Here is a 20,898-nt window from a genome sequence, read left to right as displayed (position 1 = left end):
TTTCATACAAAACCCCTGTTTTTTACTGTGTTGAATATGTCAAATTTTGTGTTAACTAAGCAACATTTGCGGGAGGTTTTAGTTTTCTGCTTTAATTGGAAGAAAAGTGCAGCTGAAGCGCATCAAATGCTTGTAAAAGTTTATGGTGACAATGCTCCAACTGATAAATCATGTAGGGAATGGTTTCGACGTTTCAAGAATGGTGATTTCAGCGTTGAAGACAAGCCTCGCTCTGGACAGCCAAAAAAATTCGAAGACAAAGAATTAGATGCTACAACCTGGCGATTCCATTATGGGCCATCGGTATAGGCTACAATTGATTCGTTTGAGCCGTGCATTACGAGAAAAACGGCCGGAATACGAGCAAAGACATGACAAAGTTATTCTTCTGCATGATAACGCTCGGCCTCATGTCGCAAAAGTCGTAAAAAATTATTTGGAAACGCTCAAGTGGGATATTTTACCACACCCGTCGTATTCGCCGGACATTGCTCCTTCTGATTACTGGTTGTTCCGACGGATGTAGCACGATTTGGCAGGTCACCGGTTCACTTCTTTCGCAGAAATCGAAAATTGGCTCGTAACTTGGATCGCCTCAAAAGACAAGACATTTTTTCGAGATAAAATTCGAAAATTACCTGAGAGGTGGGAAAAAGTAGTAGCCAGCGATGGACAATACTTTGATTAATCTGTTCCTTCATTTTGTCCTGAAATAAATGCATTTTTGACCACAAAAAAACGGACCGAACTAATTTGTACTCCCAATAAGTTAACAAGATTTTTGGTTGACTTAAACAGAATTCGGGTTACTTTAATCAGAATTTCTGGATTTCATTCATATTCGACCAGATATTAATTAATCAGATATTAATTAACCAGATGGTTAATTCAACCAAATCTTTTTTCCCGTGTGTGAAAGTGGTGATAATAATGATGACGAGAACATGAGGATGATGAAAAATCGACACACGAAACGATCCTTCGTCCGTTCAAACTTTGCGCTATCGTTTAGGAACTCATGAGGAGCTTCTTCTTCTAACTATTTTGTCAGGTTGATTTGAGAAGCAACGATATCGAGTGACAGTACGAACGGAACTCCTAAGAGCGTTGTCGTATTGTTGTTTACATACACCCGATTTCAAGTGACACGCTAAATGGTATGCAAATTGTGGATATTAATCTGTAAGTTAGTATCGTTATAATACGAATGCACACACATATGGTGTATAATTCACAGTTGAACGTTGACGATTAGACTACAATATGACATGTCTGGCGATCACAAATGTGTTTTGATACCGGCACGATTGATTAGTGACTAATGGGACAAGCACATAAAGAAAATATCCCGCACATTTTGGGAACAAAATTCTTCTCTACTGACGGACGAAGGTGTCGTGTACTTCTGTGGAGTCAATTTATAAATTGCTAGTAAAGGAAATAACAAAAGAACAAACTCGCAGCGTTTCTCGATTCAATCTTTCGTAACGCATCATCATTATTCGTTTGTTTCCTTAATTAACTCATTAGCAGTCAGCACGCAAAACGTTTCTTTTTTGTTGAACAAAATCACTCGATTAATACAATTCTAGTCTCGTTTTTTCAGCGACCAAAATTTCCAGTTATGTCTTCCATCAAATTAGTTCTAATATTTATCAGTATCAATATTGATCCGTATCTCTAAAGGATTCGTGCCGATCCTTGATCGAAAATATAATTTGAAAATGTTTGCAAAATAATTACAGCCTCTCGTGGGTTTGAGATTTCGAGGAAATCATTCTTTTCGCTTCGTACAAATCCGTCGCGAGCACCACGTCAGGCAACGAGAGAGAAGACGCGTTGGACGCGCACGCGAGACGAAAACCCGAGGGAAAAAGTACATAGCTCACCTATCTGCTCCCCATTCTCCCCGGTCATCGTCCTCTTCTGCTCCATGATCGCCTTCTTCTGGAGCTCGCCGTGATAAGCGACGTTCGAAATAATCTTGCTATTCTGCTTGATTCTAAGGGTCTCCGGATCGTCCGCGACCTGCGTAAACTTGCCCTTCGCCTTCTCGAACTCGGCATGATACTTCACGTTACTCTGTATCTTCGTGTTCTCAGCGATACGCTTCAGTTCCGGTGTCTCCGCCATCGTGGTGGCTTTGGCTTTTGGTATGTGTCTGCGACGAAGAAACGATTCCCACATAGAAAGTGCTTTTTTTCGCCAGATAATAATAATAGGAAATACTTCCGACTGCTTGCGTCGCGACGAAGAGCGCGCGTGGAAGTCTCAAGTCGCGTTTTCCGTTTGCAGACGACACCCGGTATCCCAGGTGAGTCTGAATTTCGCGTCGGTTTCTCCATTGCGAAAATATCCCGCCCGACATGAGCCACTCGCGTTATTTTACAACGGATTTCCCCCGCGGGCGACCTTCTCTCTTTCTCTCTCTCTCTCTTTCTCTCCGCGAGCGGGCGGCATGCAAGTTCGCTGAATAACGCGAGAGCGAACGACAAGCGGTCAACGACGTCGCTCGTTATCGTGAACATCCTTTGTACGTCGATTGCAACGTTCGCGGAGAGCGGAACAGCGATGAGAGAGGAGAGGAAGGCCGCGAGGAGGAAGATCGCAGTCTGCAAGTTCGAGAAAGATCGGGTTTCCTACGACGTCGTGCGCACACAGAATCACACACACACACACACACATATCCACCCACACAGACAGACAGACAGGCAGAATCGAGCAGTACGCCTCTTTGTACGCACACACGCGTGATAACGATATTTGCATTCTTCCTGTCATCGTCACTTCGCGCAGAACGGCGTTATCTACTGCGCGGTAGAAATTATCGACTTACCGCGAATTCGATTACCCGATTTGCGCGCGCGCGCACACACACACGCGAATAATAATCCCGAACGAGCTCGTTGGAAATCATCGAGAGAGTTTCATCGACGATCTCTCTTCGAGAATAATATCAGTCTCGAGAGTAGCTTCATCTATCCTTCGATTCATCTGTCAGCGACCTTCACGCGCCTCGTCTTTATGGGACGCGTCTCGTCGTTTTATTCGGTAAAATCTCTTGATAGATAAGAATAATTTTACTGACTATACCATATGCTGATTAATTATGGATCAATATTTTCTTATGCCGTTAATATAATCAATCATCCTGTTTTTCTTTTCACCATCTGATTTCCAGTTATATCTCTATGTCTTCAGTAAAAATAATCCTGATTACTAATTTGAGAGCTCTATGAAATAGACAGGCTCTGATCCTTTGGTAAAAATGTTTGAGAAATCGACGGTGTCTCTGAAAATAATATCAGTCTCGAGAGAAAGAGAAATTTCATTTGTCCTTCGATTCATCTGTCAACGGTTAGCGCCTCGCTTAATGGGACATCTCGTTTTTTTATTGAGAGAGAGAGAGAGAGATTATAATCTCTTGATTAATAATAATTTATAATTTTACTGATTACCATATGCTCATTAATTATAATCAATATATGTCATTAATATAATTAATCATCTTGTTTTTCTTTTCATCATATAATTTCTTACTGTGCCTCTCTGATAGAAATAATCCCTCATTTGAGAGTTCTATGAAATAAACGGATTAGTTAAGAATTTCTTCGATAAAATAATTAGTTAAGAATATTTGAGAAATAATTATGATCTTGAAGGAATTAAAAGAGAACCCGAAATAAGACGCGTATTAACTTTCGCTCGGTGTGCGTATGATTCCGAATATCATCATAAATATCTTGAATTCGCGTGAGTGGAAATATCGCGCATTCCTGCTTTCGCCGAAACTCCTCCGGATGCATGCAGTAACCGTTAATTGATACAACCGGTAACGTGACGCTGATAATATGCTGTATACACGCGCAAATACACATACACGCACAATGAAATCGCGATGCGGTACGGCACGATAACGTGCCGTACACGATAGCGATTCCAATTTATTCCAGTTTAGATATCCTTTCTATCATTATTAACCGTGTGATTCGTGTTACACGGCACTCAGAAAATTATTCTCGCAGTCATATATGGTGAAAATTATCTAGATACGAGAAATTAATCGAGATGCATAAATGACTAGCAAACATCGCTTTGCATTTAATAAACATAGATGACAAGAGAAAAAGAGAGAGACAGAATTTATATCTGAGCTATTTGTCAAATTTAGCAAAAAAGTCTCTCTCTCTCTCTCTCTCTCTCTCTCTCTCTCTCTCTCTCTCTGGCATCTATTCAGATTAAAGCCAATCATGTTCTTTACAAAAACTGACTGTGGTAGACAAAAAAGATTAGCGCGAGAAAAGACATAGAAATGTATAATCCTCACTTATCTAAACTTGCTTGCAAATATTGCTAGAATGCTGCTGTAAATTCGATGTGCTACAGACAGTTTTCTAGCAGATGCAAGAAAAACAGCGATAAATTTTAACTGATTGACATTTAGAACTTTGTTTGAATCAGCAAAACATCTTTTTTTGAGTGCGGAGCCGCACGTGATGATGCGCGCCTCGAGCGGATCGCGCAATTAGACCGTTAGCGGAGAGCTTATTAATTAGGCGGGTAAAAGGTGATATGTGCTGAAACCGCGGCGCGCGATTAACATACCCCAGCGAATTAAGCGCGCTTAAACGAGCTATTTTAAACGACGTACGCGCGCGCAAACGAGATAATTTGCCTCGTGAACGAGCGCGCGGCGCCTGCTGGCATCGTGCCATCATTATCCCGAGAGAGAGAGAGAGAGAGAGAGAGAGAGAGAGAGAGAGAGAGAGAGAGATGGAATTAGAATAGGGAAATCACTAATCGACCGTGTAACCGGGCGGCGAACCGCGCCGAGTGAAATTCGATAGAAACCTTCCGGCCGACAGAGCAGCCTCGGCGGGATTTGATTGCGCGGCCTGTAACATACACAGCACACTGTGTGTCCGGTGTACTTATCGAGATAGAAATCGGCACGCATATAATTACACGCATAGACCCGTATGCGCGCGGCCGCGAGATTGACACGAGGTGAGAATGCGCAGTTTCGCCGGTAAAAGTAAGCCGTACAATAAATCTCGGCTCGAACGCTCGGCGGGAACGCGAGCGGAGGAGGGTAAAGGTAAGTCTATGCGCTCAACTTTGTACCTCGCGTGTCGAATGGAAAAGAATAGAATGGACTCTCTGATTTATCGTGCTCCAAGATCGATCCTGTCGGAGCAAGGATCAAGTGCAATTGCAAAAATGCGATGCAGACGCTGGGGAATACAGTATGAGGAAAATGAGCATTGGTGAGGTTCACAGGTTTGTGAACAGAGCGTGTAACTGTTTCATATAGAAGCGGAAAAGTTTCACCGGCGATCCGAGCAGGTCATGAAACTGTTCAAACTGTGGAAACGTGAAACTTGTCATATGAAACTTTTCACATTCCATTTCGAGGCAGAGGTTGCACGATTTTTATCATGATTTGGTGTGAACTTCACGGTTTCATTAATTGTGTACATTTTTCAATTACGTAAATGTGCAACTTTTCGTGCGAAACTTTTTATGTTTTTAGATGACGTTAGTTGTAGGTGTAATTTATTTTGACATCTGAAACTGGCTGCATTTTAGAGGTTAGACATTTGTCAATAAAATTCAGTGCGAAGAGATTCATTTAAGCGAGCAGTGCTATTTTTTCTTTTGATTAAATATGGAACGTGATAAGTTGTTTTTTCGACATGTGCTGCTTCATTACTTTGACTTGAAAAAAACTGCAGCTGCAGCTCATAAATTGCTTTTCGAAGCTTATGGCAATTATGCTCCATCGGAAAGAACATGCCAAGTATGGTTTCAGCGATTTAAGAGTGGTGATTTTGATGTCAATGATAAAGAACGCTCAGGCCAACTGAAAAAGTTTGAAGACACCGATTTGCAGGCATTATTGGACGAAAACTCTACTCAAACGCTCCAAGAATTGTCTGCAGCATTAAATGTTACTCCGATGACTGTTTCCAAACGTCTACATGCAATGGGAAAAATTCAAAAGGAGGGAAAATGGGTACCACACGAATTAAACCGCAGGAACTAAGTTTACCACCTAATATTTACTAAATTCTTCTCTCAGTGTAGTGTCGAGTGTTCGCGCGCGCGCGTGTCTTCTCACCCGGTAATTGTGTCGCGCGCGATTACGTAATGTTACACCGTGTGCGTGCCTGTGTGTACGAATAATAGAGACGTGCGCGCACGGCTGCGTGAACCTTTTTGTCCGGACGAAACGAGGGATCACGCGATAGTCATTGTTGCACGCCCGACGAGAGGAAGAATTACCTCGACGCCGTTGTGCGCGCACCTTCCTCGAGTTCCACTAATTCAGCGAGAAAAATGCGCCGGTGGGCGGGATGAAAATTGCTAGGAAAATCACCGGCGAACAAAAAAATTTGAAAACAATTTTTGCGCGCCTCTCTTAGCGCCTGCTTCGCGTGTGCTCGACTTTTACACGCGTTTACAATCGTGATACACCTGGAGAAAATATTGTTGCAAAAATTATATTGAAATTGTATTTCCTTTTACGTCTCTTGCAAAGTTGAACTGTATTAAAATTGAGGTGTAAATTACTGTAAAAATAAACAAATAATACATTTGACAATCTACCTGATACACTAAGTGAAGAATATCTAAAAAACAAAAGAATATTTATTCCGTGAGCTCTAATAACATACTTATATCTAGATAATCCTCTTATTTAAATAGAAGAAACTATTGCTTCCATGAAAAGTTAAGCTTAATCATAAAAAAAATGTATTTCTCAAAAATTTTATATTAGTAGAATATTTTTGCTTTGGGTATTAATAACATATTATTTATACTTATACTAATACAGAAAAATATATTAATATAAAAGTAAAAATATAAGTACTGAATAAATGAATGAATATCTTTATTTCTTAAATATTTTTCCTCTCAGTATAGAAAAAAGCGTTCAAATAATCGCAGCAATTTTCTAATGAAAGGTCAAACGTGTACCCAACATTTTTCAACAAATATATAATGATATCGGTCATAATTCCGTATGATATTAAGAACATTTTATTGTAGCTTCTTCATGTACGCGAGAAAACGATAGGAATGTACAATGGAGAGGTACGGCGCGATAAAGGACAAAAATGAAGTGTTTCGTGAGAAATCCTCGTCGGAGTAACATCGAGTGCGGAGTTACCGGTACGAGAGAATCGTGACTGAAGATTAGCGCCGGCGAAATCGACGCTGCGCGCGGAAGATAACGCGAGAGCTACCTGGACATCGGCTATCCTCCGCCCCGATATTGCACCCGATAAGATCTTCGCGGATCATGCGGAACTGTTTGCGGATCATGCGGAATAATATTACAAGTTGTGAGATGATAATTTCATTCTCGAGCGCTGAAATGTGTGCACTCGATGATCGAATAATAGAGCGGCTTTCGGCAAGGCCCGTGGATGAATGTGCGGCGTGTGACGTTGAGTCGAATTATATATTTTTCTCGGAATACTCGGCTATTACGAATGACACACAATACGCGACGAAGTCGTGTGCGCAGTCGAATGATTCACCGAATCATTTAACTACGCAGACACGCGCGCGTCCGCGCGTGCATCGCGATGACTAATCTCTTAATAAACACTCGGTCTATCCAACGCGCCTGTAGTGATACTTCTCTGGAGCTTCATTCGACGCGCTTGATGGGTATCTTGAGCGGAAAACGTGGGTGATACGTAACGGATATGCACGAGAAAGATATGACACTCCGTCGAAATGAGCGTCTCGTACGGATGGAAATTTCAGGCAGTCGAGCTTCTCGCGTCCAATATGCGTAGTAAATATTAACTCTTCGTATACATACTGGGTGGTTACCATCCATAACTAAAATTCAGCGCTCTGTATCTTTTAAGTACCGTAATAAATGAAACTAGTGTCGCCATCTAATTGTAGTTTGGGGTCTTAACTATGTTTTGATTCCACTCTGCTAGCAAAATAAACGTTAGTTAGTGCTGCTTCTCGCAGCCGTCTGAAGTGAAAATAATGGAACTTTGATATTCAAAATAAATATACTTTTTCCAGAGATGACTTACGAGACAATTTTTTCCTTAAAGATAAACATTTCAACAATAAAATGCTAAATTTTTACTAAATAATAAAAATTACAAATTACCAATTTTTTTGCAAAAACATTTAAATCGCGAAATATAATTTTTTTTTAATATGAAATTTCTTAAATTTTAATACCAAAAGTATGTAAATACTTTCTATAAACATTAAAGTTAATCCATGAATTTTTTCAGAATTTTAGCATAAATATTTTAAAAGATACAGCTGTGTGAAAATTGCCATGGGTGGCAACCACCCAGTGTGTATGCGAAGGTTGAAAAAATAAATGTGTATACAAAAGGTTAATAGAAGTAATGTAACAGTAATAATAATAATAACGAGGATCTTGTCGTTTATCTTATCGCACTGTATCGCGTGAACGTAATTGTTTCACTGTTTCACGTTCAATTATATCTGCCACTATCGGGAGCGGGATGTTACACGATCCTCGATCGTAATCCGTTGTATACGAAAGGTTAACAGAAGTAATGTAACAGTAATAATAATAATAACGAGGATAACGATGACAATAAAACACTAGTATTTGGCCTACAAAAGTCATGATAAAAGTTGTGATATTAATATAAACGATACGTATTTCACGGTGACACACACCTGATCGTCGGACAGTACAAGCACGTGAGCGCAAGCAATGCATCGGAGCAGATAACATCTGTTGCAGCTGATTTTGTCGCACTGGCGACAACGGATTACGATCGAAGATTATGTAACATCCCGCTCCCGATAGTGGCAGATATAATTGAACGTGAAACAGTTACGTTCACACGATACAGTTCAATAAGATAAACGACAAATACGCATGATGAACGAACGTCAGATGAAGTCTTTAGGGGCTGAGCACAATAAAAGGAATACGGAACAGGGAATAAAGAATAAGGAATACTGAAAACAAGAAATAATGCTATTCCTCTGTTCCTCTCTTCTGCGTTGATGAATTAGGTTTCATGTTTTAATATTGAACTGTTCCCTATTCTCTGTTTCCTGTTCTCTGTTCTCGATTCCCTATTCCTTATTCCTTTTATTGTGCTCAGTCCCTTACTGTGCTGAGTTGGCGAAGGTACGTGCCAATGTTGGTCAATTCGCCGTGTCGTGTCTACGGATCTTCCAATAAGTCCTTTTTGTTTTGTATAGATTTTCATATCAGTTAATATTTGCGGCTAATGTTGAGTCAACTTTAGTCCACGTGTGCCGTATTGTCTAGAATCGAAAGTGAACGTTGGATAAACGTCTGTGATTCATACAAAGTTCTTCTAATAAAAAATTTATATTACTTAACATAAGTTTATATGTGAAATATTTCCTGATTAGAAAATATTTTGATGTAAATCAAATTTTTTTATTCATTCTAATTTAACTTTCTGAATTTCTCTAATAAGCGCAGAGCCGATGAGTGTTGAGTCGAAAGCTAAAAAGCGCGAATAGAGACGTGCGTTTCAGCGATTCGTAATCGTACTCGCATTCGTAATCGCTTTCGCATTTTTATGCTTCATTAGGAAAGTTTCTTGTGACTAACGAGAGCGGGATAGACGACGACGTAACGCCGGGGGAAGGAGGAAGGAAATCACGATCGAAAAACCGCGCGTGCGTTTTTCCTCGCGGATGCGATTGCGCATGTACGATATTATATCGAGGTGCTCGCCGATGACTCGCCGCCGCCGGGTGAGAGAATTCTCAGAGCGAGTCTTTGATTGGATTCCGTTACTGCGGTTGAGTCTCAAATGGCTTCGGAGCCTGTCCGCGATCGTGACGACAGAGAGGCGAAGCCGTACTCCTGCCTGCATTCTAGAAATTCTCACGAAGGCCAAACGCCAGGGAGCCGGCGGGGAAAAAGTTCTCGTGAAGAACGGAATGCCGAACTTCTTTCCTTTTTTATCCGAGTCGTGATGCTATTGCAGTTTAATTTTCATTGTTGTTTAGAATTTTGCACTTTTCTCAGTAATAAACCAATAATGCACGTTTGAAACACGTTGGGAAGAATCCCGTGACTCGCTCCTTGCGAGTCTCTCTCTCTCTTCTCTCGTTCCCAAGTAATAATGCGAACCTCGTACAAATAATTTATGCAGAGCATTACGTACTTGCTTTCGATATCGCGCTGGGAACTCGGCATGCATAGTTCGCTCATGCCTCGATCGCAATTCGCATAATAAATCGTGTTACGCGCCAAGCAGATAATACCCGAACGCCCACCAGGTGACGACTTGCTTTCAATCGCGGATTTTTCATCGGCCTTTTCTCCACGGAAAATTGCACGCATGTACTGAGAGAAAAAATGGTTGATCCAACTAAGATTATAGTTATTTTTAAACCCAACCACACATTTTTTATCGTTCCAACACGAAAATAGTAGTAACATGCATATAAAATTGTCATCACTAACATTACAGTAAAATTTAATTAAAAGTTTTCTTTACTATAATTTGTAACAATTTCTTTAGTAATTATAGCAAATATAATATATAGTAAATAATAATAAAAATAATAAATTCTTTACCAATTATCTACTTATTATAGCAAATTCTTTATTACAGTTTATAGCAATTATTTCTTACTATACTTGCAAATACTATACTTGAAAAAAACATTTTTTTCTTAGTATATACTCACAAGTAAACCTACCCAAAAATTATATTCCGATTTCTTACTAATTTGGCACAAATGTAGAAAAACAAAAAATAAAAATGGCCCACTTTGAGTTTCACAGGCAATTTATAACTTTTTAATGTTCATTTTCAAGTGCAACAAAAATGCATTAGAAATAAAGTTGAATACAAGATATAGGCATTTTTAGTTTGCTGATTATGAATATAAAGTCAAATGTGCAAAACTATTTGTATAAATAATAAAATGTTTAAACAAAACATATAAAAAGTTGAAAAAAATTATACAAATAATTTCTCGGTTTGGTCGAGATTCGAACCATTTTTGACTAATTTAGCACAGATTTGAAATATTTCGGTTGAAATCTCGGCTAAAGAAATTTAGAATGGTTCGTGTCTCAGCTATGCCGATTTTGTTAAAATTATTTACATACATAATACAATATTTAAACAAATCATGTAAAAAGTTGAAAAAAAATTATTTATACAAATAATTTCTTTGGCCGAGATTCGAACCATTTTTGACTAATTTTGCACAGATTTGAAATATTTCGATTGAAATCTCGATTAAAGAAATTTAGAATAGTTCGTATCTCAGCTATGCCAATTTTGTTAAAATTATTTAACTATATCTTGCATTCAATTTTATTTCTTATGCATTTTTGTATTTGATGATAGGAATGAGAACATTAAAAAGCTATAAACTGCCTGTGAAACTCAAAGTGGGGTAAAATGAAAAATATGATCTAAATATTTTTTGTACTTCTACATTTGTGCCAAATTATAGAAAGAAATTAGAATGTATCTTTTGCATAGGTTTACTTGTACAGTAAGCTCCTTAGAGTGACATTTCGCTCGAAAAGTAGAATGACCATCGCAAGTCGTTGAATTCTATAAGGGTAAATATTGCCGCTCCTCGCTCATTTCGAGTGAGATTCCGAGAAATTTCGAGAGTACAGCGATTCTGCGTTGCATCGAACGCGGACGAGCTTATAAAATTGTACACGCCTGCACTCGGCCGGTGATGGGGTTCAGAGGTGGGTGCATTGTGGGACAAGGTCGGTTTGCCGTAGCCATGCAGACAGGCCACGCTAGGCTGGGCACCCCTTTACGACTAGCTGTTAAATCGTTCGAAGCTAAAAGCGCGACGTGACAGGCGGCGGCGGCGGCGACGTTTCCTGTTCCATACGCGCGTCGCCGGGGCGAACGACTCCCAAACGCGACTCACTGTGGACGCGTCTGCTCGTTATTCTCTCTTTTTTCCGGTTTTTCTCTTCTTTTGCATTGCTACACGTTATTCTGCGCGTCGAATCGATCCTCATCGACCGATTTATCGCGAGTCGAAATTTTCATTTCAGACTTTCAACCTTACTATTTTATTCAACACCTATTTTGATATTCGGAAGCCTACAATTCAACCTATTTTGACGCAGGAAAAGGAAATTTCGGATATCATCAGAGTCAAAATAGGAGCAAATTATATTATTAGAATTAAATCTTCCGAGTCGAAATTTTGATCCTACTTTTAGCATCACTATTCAACATCTATTTTGATATTTTAAAGTCTACAATACAACCTATTTTGACCAAAGAATGTGAAAATTTCGAATATCATCAGTCAAAATAGGAGCAAATTATATTATTAGAATTAAATCTTCCGAGTCGAAATTTTGATCCTACTTTTAGCATCACTATTCAACATCTATTTTGATATTTTAAAGTCTACAATACAACCTATTTTGACCAAAGAATGTGAAAATTTCGAATATCATCAGTCAAAATAGGAGCAAATTATATTATTAGAATTAAATCTTCCGAGTCGAAATTTTGATCCTACTTTTAGCATCACTATTCAACATTTATTTTGATATTTTAAAGTCTACAATATAACTTACTTTGACCAAAGAAAGTGAAAATTTCGGACATCATCAGAGTCAAAATAGGAGTAAATTGTATCATTAGAATTAAACCTACTTTGCTAACTTAGCTTTTAGAATTCAAGTTTTAATGAATTAAAGTTTTAACGTATCCAAAATTTCGACTCTGGTATCTCGGACGCGACTTTTATCGGCGTGAACCGCATGCGTTCAACGCGGCGATCAATCTCGACCCGCGCGGAGATGCAATCTCGCGGAATGCGGAATGACGAAACACATTCGCGGTCGGACGTAAGCGCGTTTGGTAAAAATTCTCCAGAGAGCCGGAGATCAACGTAGACTCGCGTCCGTACGTCTTAAGGCTCATCTACAATGCGCGAAGTAAGCTTGTGCGAGCGCGGCGTAAGTAAGAAATAAAAATAACTTATTAAGTATTCCTTTGAAGTGAGAGAAATATTTGTCTTGCTTAGAAGGAATACTTCCTACGTAGTTGGATTGTAGACACAAGCGATTATGTTTATTTCTTAGCCCAACTTACGCCAGGCTCACTCCGCGTATTGTAGAGGAGCCTTCACGCGGAGCGCTTGGTAAGACCCGACGAGCAGCTTTCCTTTAGCTCCTTTACGCGGGCTGGGAAAGATATTATGTCGTCGATTTGTCACCGAACGCACACGGGGATTATTGCCGTGAGACGCGAGCGAGCGTGCGACGTCCTCTAATAGAAAAGATCGCCGTCGAGGGAAGTGAGTCACTCACGGTCAGGTCGCGGATGACATCATTCGCGCGCGATTTTATTAAAATTTAGAAAAAGGCGTGCCCCACCGCGGTTATTCGGTGTGTAAAAATAGCGCGTACACGACTAAATAAGGAAATCAGGAAAGTCCGAGGAAACGATGAGAAAATACACCGAGCGATAAGGCGTTCGAGATGTCATTTGCTTTCAGCGAGTTTAATGCCCTTTTCTATCGATTTTGATTAACTTAATCGGCTGGTCATTCTAACGGTCATTGACTATCGCATTTCTCGCATATACAATAATTATAATATACATATTATAATATACATATACATATACATATATACATATACATATACATATATACATATATACATATACATATATACATATACATATTATAATATACATAAAATAAAATATGTTTGTTCCCTACAAATTCTTGAATCCTTTAACCGATCTGGAGCAAATTTTGCATAATCACTCTTTGGAATTATGCAAAAAATGTAGACTACCATGAAACACTATTTAAGTAAATATAATTTAATATATCGGAAAATAATTTGAACTTAATTTTAATCGAATGAGAAACGAGTTTTGTAGATTTAAACAGCGAAAATGTGTCGGGAGAGTAAAGTACGATAACAAGTTTTTATTTGAGCAAAGTATACCTCGCGTTTTCAGTGAATGTGGCGGCGTCGAGACGATTCGTCGCGCGAAACGGCAAAACGCGAACATCGAAGTAGTAAGAAGAGTTGAGCCGGAAAAAAGACGAATAAGCGGAACTCACACGTGTTCTCTTTCGCTATCCGGTAGAGCGCTTAATTCGACATGCGTACACGAGGAGTGTACATATGTGTGTGTATGTGTGTGCAGAAGGGAGCAGAGAACCCGGCGGGAACACGCTTTAATCGTAACGTTATATCCGTAAAGAGCCGTTTTACTTGATACTCAGCGATACTGCTCTCCTCGAGGTCGATAATCCCGGGGATGTGGAGAAACGCGGCGCGGAAACGGAATCTCGAATTAATTTCAACCGGTGCATGCGGTGTCACGCTATTCTCTCTCTTTCTCGCGCGCGTACACGCACACAACGAAGTCGTTTCGAAGCGGAGACTACGCATATAAATTGACGTGACATAGAAATTGAAGGCGCGTTATAGAATTAACGGGATGTGCGAAGAGCTCGCTGATTGTATGCTCCCCGATGCGCGAACAACCTCGTTGAATTATGTCGCTGTATATAAAAATCGGGCTGTCTAATATGTTCAATGTGACATTAATAGAGTTAAATGGAAAAGTTAAATATTAGTATGGAATAATTATATTACTGTAGAGAGAGAGAGAGAGAGAGAATATCAATGATGCGGAATATTATGAAATTAATCCAAAATATTATAATAATATGTAACTAATAACACGAGTAAATGCGACTGCAGAAGACTGGAGAAGAATTTGCTTGTAACGAACGAATCATATGTTCTGGTGAGAAATAAATGGAATTTTTGGTTCTTACACGGAAAAAAAAGATTTGGTTGAATTAACCGAATATCTGGTCGAATATGAACGATCCAGAAATTCCGATTGAAGTACACCGAATTCTATTTAAGTTAACAAGATTTTTAATAGACTAACCAAACAGGTCTGGTTATTTAAACAGACATGTCTAATTAAATAATCAGACATATTTGGTTAGTTTATCAAAAATCTTGTTAACTTAAACAGACATTTGGTTAATTCAACCAAATCTTTTTTCCGTGTGGAATTCAAATTTAGGTTATAAGAACTCCGGAAATTCTATATCTTTTAGCTGAGATACGTTAATTGGTTCACTAAAACCTTCATATTAATACAATCAAATTTTTTGATTAGTATTTCTAATATATTTCAAAAAAATATCTGTAAACAGCTATAAATTTAATTCATGAGAAAGAAACTCTTGAAGATTCATTTGTGTGACCAAAGTTTATTTTACATAGAAACATATTCCTCAAATAAATTTTCCAATATTTTTTTCTCTCTCAGAGTGTACATTAAAATATGTGAAATATTCAGAACCGAAAATGATGATCCACTACGTGAATCGGTCGGTTGCAAGAAGAGATAACGAACAAGAGAGATAAAGTTCATGGCGTATAAGGGGAAAGCGGGCGGGGGCACAGAAGGGAGACGACACCCAGACGAATGAATGAATCTCACGGCTCTTTCTCACACATACACACGCACGTAGACACACACGCGTGTTCCGCTTTGCTTATTCAGTGCATCGTCTGATTCGACACGCATTGCTGACACACACAGCCGGTTACTGTCGCGGAATACGAAACTCCCGGTGACATTATCCGCGATCACGTCGCCGACTGCACGCGTACGCCCTGTGCCCGTTTCCCCCTTGATTGATTTCGAGAGAACAGGCAAATGCCTCGGGGGAAGGGGTGGGGGGGCAAGCAGTCCTCGAGCAGCCGACTTTCTAAGCGATAAAATACAAAAGGCCGCGCGGGCACGCGAGGGGGGATGGAAAAAAGGGAAATGCGAGGAGGAGAAGCGAATTATAACCAGAGAGTCCGCGTATCTCTGCGCGATCGTACGCAAATCGTATTTCTCAAGTCGTTTGCAAATTTAACGCCGACTCGCGTCGCAACGTATACTTTATACGTTAGTCGTAGTGATCGATAATTGAGGCGCGCGTGAATAGGCTTGGTCGTAATAAGTATATCGAGAAATGTGAGTCGAATTATTTGGAAGTATCTACACGTGCAAAATCTCACATAAATTCCATATAATTCCAAGTTGCAGATACCGACATTTTCTCTCTCTTTTTTTTAATAGGTTCGGTGCGTAATGATCGATCTTTTCGCCCGTTCCCGCCGATCGCGCGATTTTTCTGTCCGCACGTATCGCATGACGCTTTCTCTTTGAGACGCAGGAAAAGAAATAAAAGGAAAAAAAGAGGATCGAGGAGTCTCGAGGAGAGCGAATTATTTGTCATTACGCAGCATATTACGCGCGCGCGCCACGTAGGCGCGGAGGAGAAGTCCCCGCGAGGCGTAAGAGAGGAGAGAAATGCGCGGATTCAAATCGCGACTCTTCAGGGATTTCGTCATCGCGATGCACAACGGAATACTGTACGAGTCACGGACGCGTCTCTCTCTCTCTCTCTCTCTCTCTCTCTCTCTCTCTCTCTCTCTCTCTCTCTCTCTGTCCTTCTCTTTTCTTCTTTCGTCGGTGCAACGTTGCATGCCGACACGAGGAGACGACGAAGGCACGCGGCGGCGAGAAGCCGCGGTATTATACCACCACGTCCGATTGTCGTCAACGGCAAATCGAATTATGAGGATACGTGGGCGGAAGGAGTCGTGCTCGAGCGGAATTCTCTCTCATAAGCATCGTGTCACTTAATCTAATTTTAGGATAAGGTAGTAAAATAATTGTTTCCTTTAAATTTTAATGTAAAACTGTCATTTTCTCCAAGAAGCCGCGCTCGAGCGGAATTCGTCAATGCTTCACATCGCCTAATCGAATTTCACGTCAAGACCACACGATATTGTCGCAGAATAATTTTTCTTGTTTCTAATTTTTATCTCTTATCTTCTTAATTGACGGATAAATACGACAAAGAATCATGCATCTGTCGGCGTAATAATTAACTTAATAGAGAAGTTGTCAGGAGGTCATCACAGGAAAGCGTTATAAAACTCCACACGCTTCCCCCTCGGCTCTCCAATTGCACCAGAGTAAAAAACGAGGGCAATTGATGTCCGTCCGGGCTCGAAAAATTAACTACAGCTTCGAGTTAATTTCGTAACAGCCCGACGAATTGCTACCAAATTGTGTTCACGAGCGCGGACTAACATTCGGCACTACGTGTTTGTCATTCCAATTAAGATCACGCTATCTGATCTCTCAGACTGTTCACATTCCTTTACTCTTACTCGTCTTATCTCATGAAATTTTCGCACGTTCGCGCTGGTTTCGTCCGAAATTCGCGTTTCGCCATCTCCCGACAATCACCAGCTGCGCAATCGATCCAACTTGGCGATCGATGCGTGGCGTGGCGTCATTTCCAATCACGAAGCGGAAGGATCGAGCTGTAAGCATCGGCTTTAGCGAAAAGAGGAGAGGGAGGAGAGAAACAGAGACAGAGAAAGACAGAAAGAGACACACAGAGAGATAGAAGAAACAAATAGAAGCGCGGCTGTCAACGAGACGGGAAATTTCCCAGTCACTCTCGTTAATATCGTCTACGACGATGATCGGCCGATGATGCCCTCCGCACGAAATAAACGGCGGCTAGTATGTTACTCGTTACGGAGCAAGTTAATCACATCGGAGTACAAATCCGTCCGGCGTCTCGCGATATAACGCTAATTAGAATCGGGATTGCGGCCCTTCCGGATCGCGCAAGTGTCACGCGTCGTTACGTCGAATTACGTGAAATCAACGCGTCGCGAGAAGGATGAAAGCTGTACTGTTCGAGACGATTGCAATGAAACTGGTTCTACAGACGAAGATTAGTTGATCGATCAGATAATCTCGCGATTTTTACCACAATTAATTTTTACATAAATTTACTTGAAAATGTTGTGTGACCTTTTACTACGAAGTTATCGTGATTACGTGAATGTCTCTTTACAAAATTAATTAAAAAATGGACCACGTCAAATTTACTATCAGTAACGCTCGCTACGACATTTTCTCCGTGTACTGACAATCCTTCAAAGCCTAGATATTAATAATTAATCTCGATTTCTCGAATACAATTAGCTTACTTTATTAAATAATTTTATGAGACGTAACTTGATGAGAAACGCGCTTGCCGGTGACCATCACGGTGTTCAACGTGTCGAAGTACCCGGCGGCACGAGAAGAATTTGCAGAGCCGGCATCTCGCGGACTTTGGGGACGCACGTCGGCGAGGAATGAGCAAACAGAGGGACGAAGCTGGCAATTCGCGCGCACGTGGACGACAACGCGTGCGTGCTTGCGCGCACGTATAGCAAGACACAATGAAGTTGGGAGCTCAAACTGACCAAACTGTCAAAATTCAGGATCATTACCGACATATCTACACAATAATAATATAATTAATCCTTTCAGGACGAAGGGTTGCTCGGGAAGATAATTATAGGGAAGTACGTATTCTATGGGTTTTTGAGGTCGTTGAATCCGAATCTGAACTTAGATTTTTAAAATTTTGTGATCCAAGATGGCGGACCCAATATGGTTAACTAAAGTTTGGGTGGTACTGATGAGCTTCAAGAAAAGCGAAACTGGAAATCAGTCAAGATTTTCATTAATTCAAATTTAGAGAATATAAAGTTTCACGGGTATTGAGTCATATTTACATAATTTGCATTTTGAAAATCTCCATATTTGATCCGCCATTTTGAATTTTACATTTTTCACTTCAAATTTGGAAAGAGCATCCCAAAAAACCCTTACATACTAATTTTTGTGAATACCGGATCAATAGTTTCTGAAATACATGCATGAAGGTCGTAGAGCATCAAAAGATGTCTCCCATCCTGAAAGGATTAAAGACACTATATAGTATGTAATAAATAATAATAATACTAATAATGATTCATGATATAATAATTAATAATATAATATATTAATTAATAATATAATAATAATTAATAATATAATGATTGTGGGGACAAGTCCGTTAATGACTTCCAATTTTGACAGTTGAGTGATTTCCCAACTTCTAAACCGCTTTGCAACCCACTGTGCATACGAATACGTACGTTGTCATGCTTCGTCGTGGTCCACTTTGATCATTCCAGCGAAGAAACGCGCGCGATTCTCTCCGGAGGGAAGCTCGGAAAATAATATTTATTCTGGCCTGGAAGAATCGCAGGGACGAGCTCGCCTCTCTCCTCTCGAGAGCGCTGGGCCGCGTAAACGTCAGCTTTTATGTGGAGTGTTGCGCTACCGGCGACGTGGAAAGGACGCGTTCAAAAGTCCTTGCGGGGGGAGGGATCCTCCGCCGGTCGCGGAGGGACAGCCCGTGCATTATCCTGACCGCAGGAACGACCGTTCGCTTTCGCCCGGCGTCGACACGCCTGGCATGCGTTTAACCATCAGAGATTCGCAATTCCGCGAGCTAGCGCGAACTTGGCGAGCTGTTATATTCCCGCTTTCACGCTCTTCTCGCGGAACGTCACAGACTCCTCCTCGGCCCGACTCGTTGTTTACCGGATATTAAACGTCTCGCGTTATACGTGCAGCACGCTGACGCACGTCGTCGGGCAGAATTCGCACGCGAGAGAGAAAAAGAAAAAATACACGTGCACGCCGTTTAATGTCGCCGGTATCAATGTTCTCTCATAAGCGTCGTTGCGATCCCGCGGCTCGTCGCGAGTCGCGCGTTTAATGAACCCTGAACAAATACTCAGCGCGTTGTGTCCAACTCCCCTGAGCTACGGTGAAGAAGACATTTATGATCCTCTAACGCGTGGCCGTAGCGCTGGCCCGAAGCGCACGGCAAGGTGCAGTAATATCGTGAAATTAACTTCACCGCGAAACAGGCAGAGATTACGACACGAATCAGGGAAAATCGAAGATTATTCGACAATATTTGAAATCTGCGATTAAAGTGCGGTTATGTTGGAGTGTTTATACAGTTTTCAGCAATGCTTGCATCCGTTTTGCCTATTTTCTTTATTTTCGTTAAAACACAGCCATTTTAATGAGAAGTGTGTGCGACCTGAGTATACATTTGTAATTTTCTTGTGTGAAATCTATATATTTTGAATAAAATTTATATTTATATTATTAAAAAAATACATAATAATAATTTATATTATTAAAAAAAAAAATATATATATATATTTTTTTTTTAATAACATAAATTATTATTATATATTTTTTATATATATAATAATAATTATATATATAATCATATATATATATATATATATATATATTCTCGTTAAAATATTTATATGTATAATTTGTTAAAATCAAACTTGTTACAAATTGTTTTAAGATATTGTAATATATATTTTATTATATAAAACGCTCTCTCTCTTTCTCTCTGTCAGTTTTCGGCTAGCAAAATACAAGTTTAAGATAGCCTAAAATATCACGAAAATAATTGTAAACTGCATATGTATAAGGAACATAGCGTGAGAACGTGGATTTTCTCGGTCCCAACCCAAACTGACTCCGTATCTTTCTCTCTCTTTCGTTTCATCGCGCTTTTTCAGATAACTGTACCTTCAGATAATTGTGAGAGAGCGTTAAGTTACCGTAGCTAACTCGGTTGTGTAAGAGACCGCACGCGATGAAGAATGGATCAAACAGTTCGGTAGTTACAACGTTGACAGCGATTTTCGCATGCAGACTTGCTGTTTGCGACAAAATAGAAGACAAATCAAACAGATATAGTATAAAAAAAGCGGTCTTAGGACTAATCTCTAGATACGCCAGCGCGAATTGAGATATAAGATGATTGGTTTCTATCAGAGAGAAAGAAAGAGAGAAAGGGGAGAGGAGACATACAAACAGAGAGAGAAGGAGAAAGAGAGAGAGAGAGAGAGAGAGAGAGAGAGAGAGAGAGAGAGAGAGAGAGAGAGAG

At 40.1% G+C, this 20,898-nt stretch overlaps 1 protein-coding gene across 3 annotated transcripts in view; it reads right to left on the bottom strand.

Annotated features, from left to right (window-relative positions):
• Positions 1-20,898, bottom strand: part of LOC116849695 (LIM and SH3 domain protein Lasp) — a 41,161-nt gene that overhangs the window by 5,313 nt on the left and 14,950 nt on the right. For all 3 annotated transcript variants that reach the window (XM_032827105.1, XM_032827113.1, XM_032827097.1), the window contains exon 3: positions 1,890-2,161. In XM_032827105.1, the coding sequence (XP_032682996.1) occupies positions 1,890-2,161 (272 nt within the window). The remainder of the gene's footprint in view (positions 1-1,889; positions 2,162-20,898) is intronic.

Source organism: Odontomachus brunneus, unplaced genomic scaffold, assembly GCF_010583005.1.
Source record: "Odontomachus brunneus isolate Ranch 3 - 2012 unplaced genomic scaffold, Obru_v1 Obru_scaffold_005, whole genome shotgun sequence".
Lineage (NCBI taxonomy): Eukaryota > Metazoa > Arthropoda > Insecta > Hymenoptera > Formicidae > Odontomachus > Odontomachus brunneus.
This window is presented reverse-complemented; position numbering and strand designations above follow the sequence as displayed.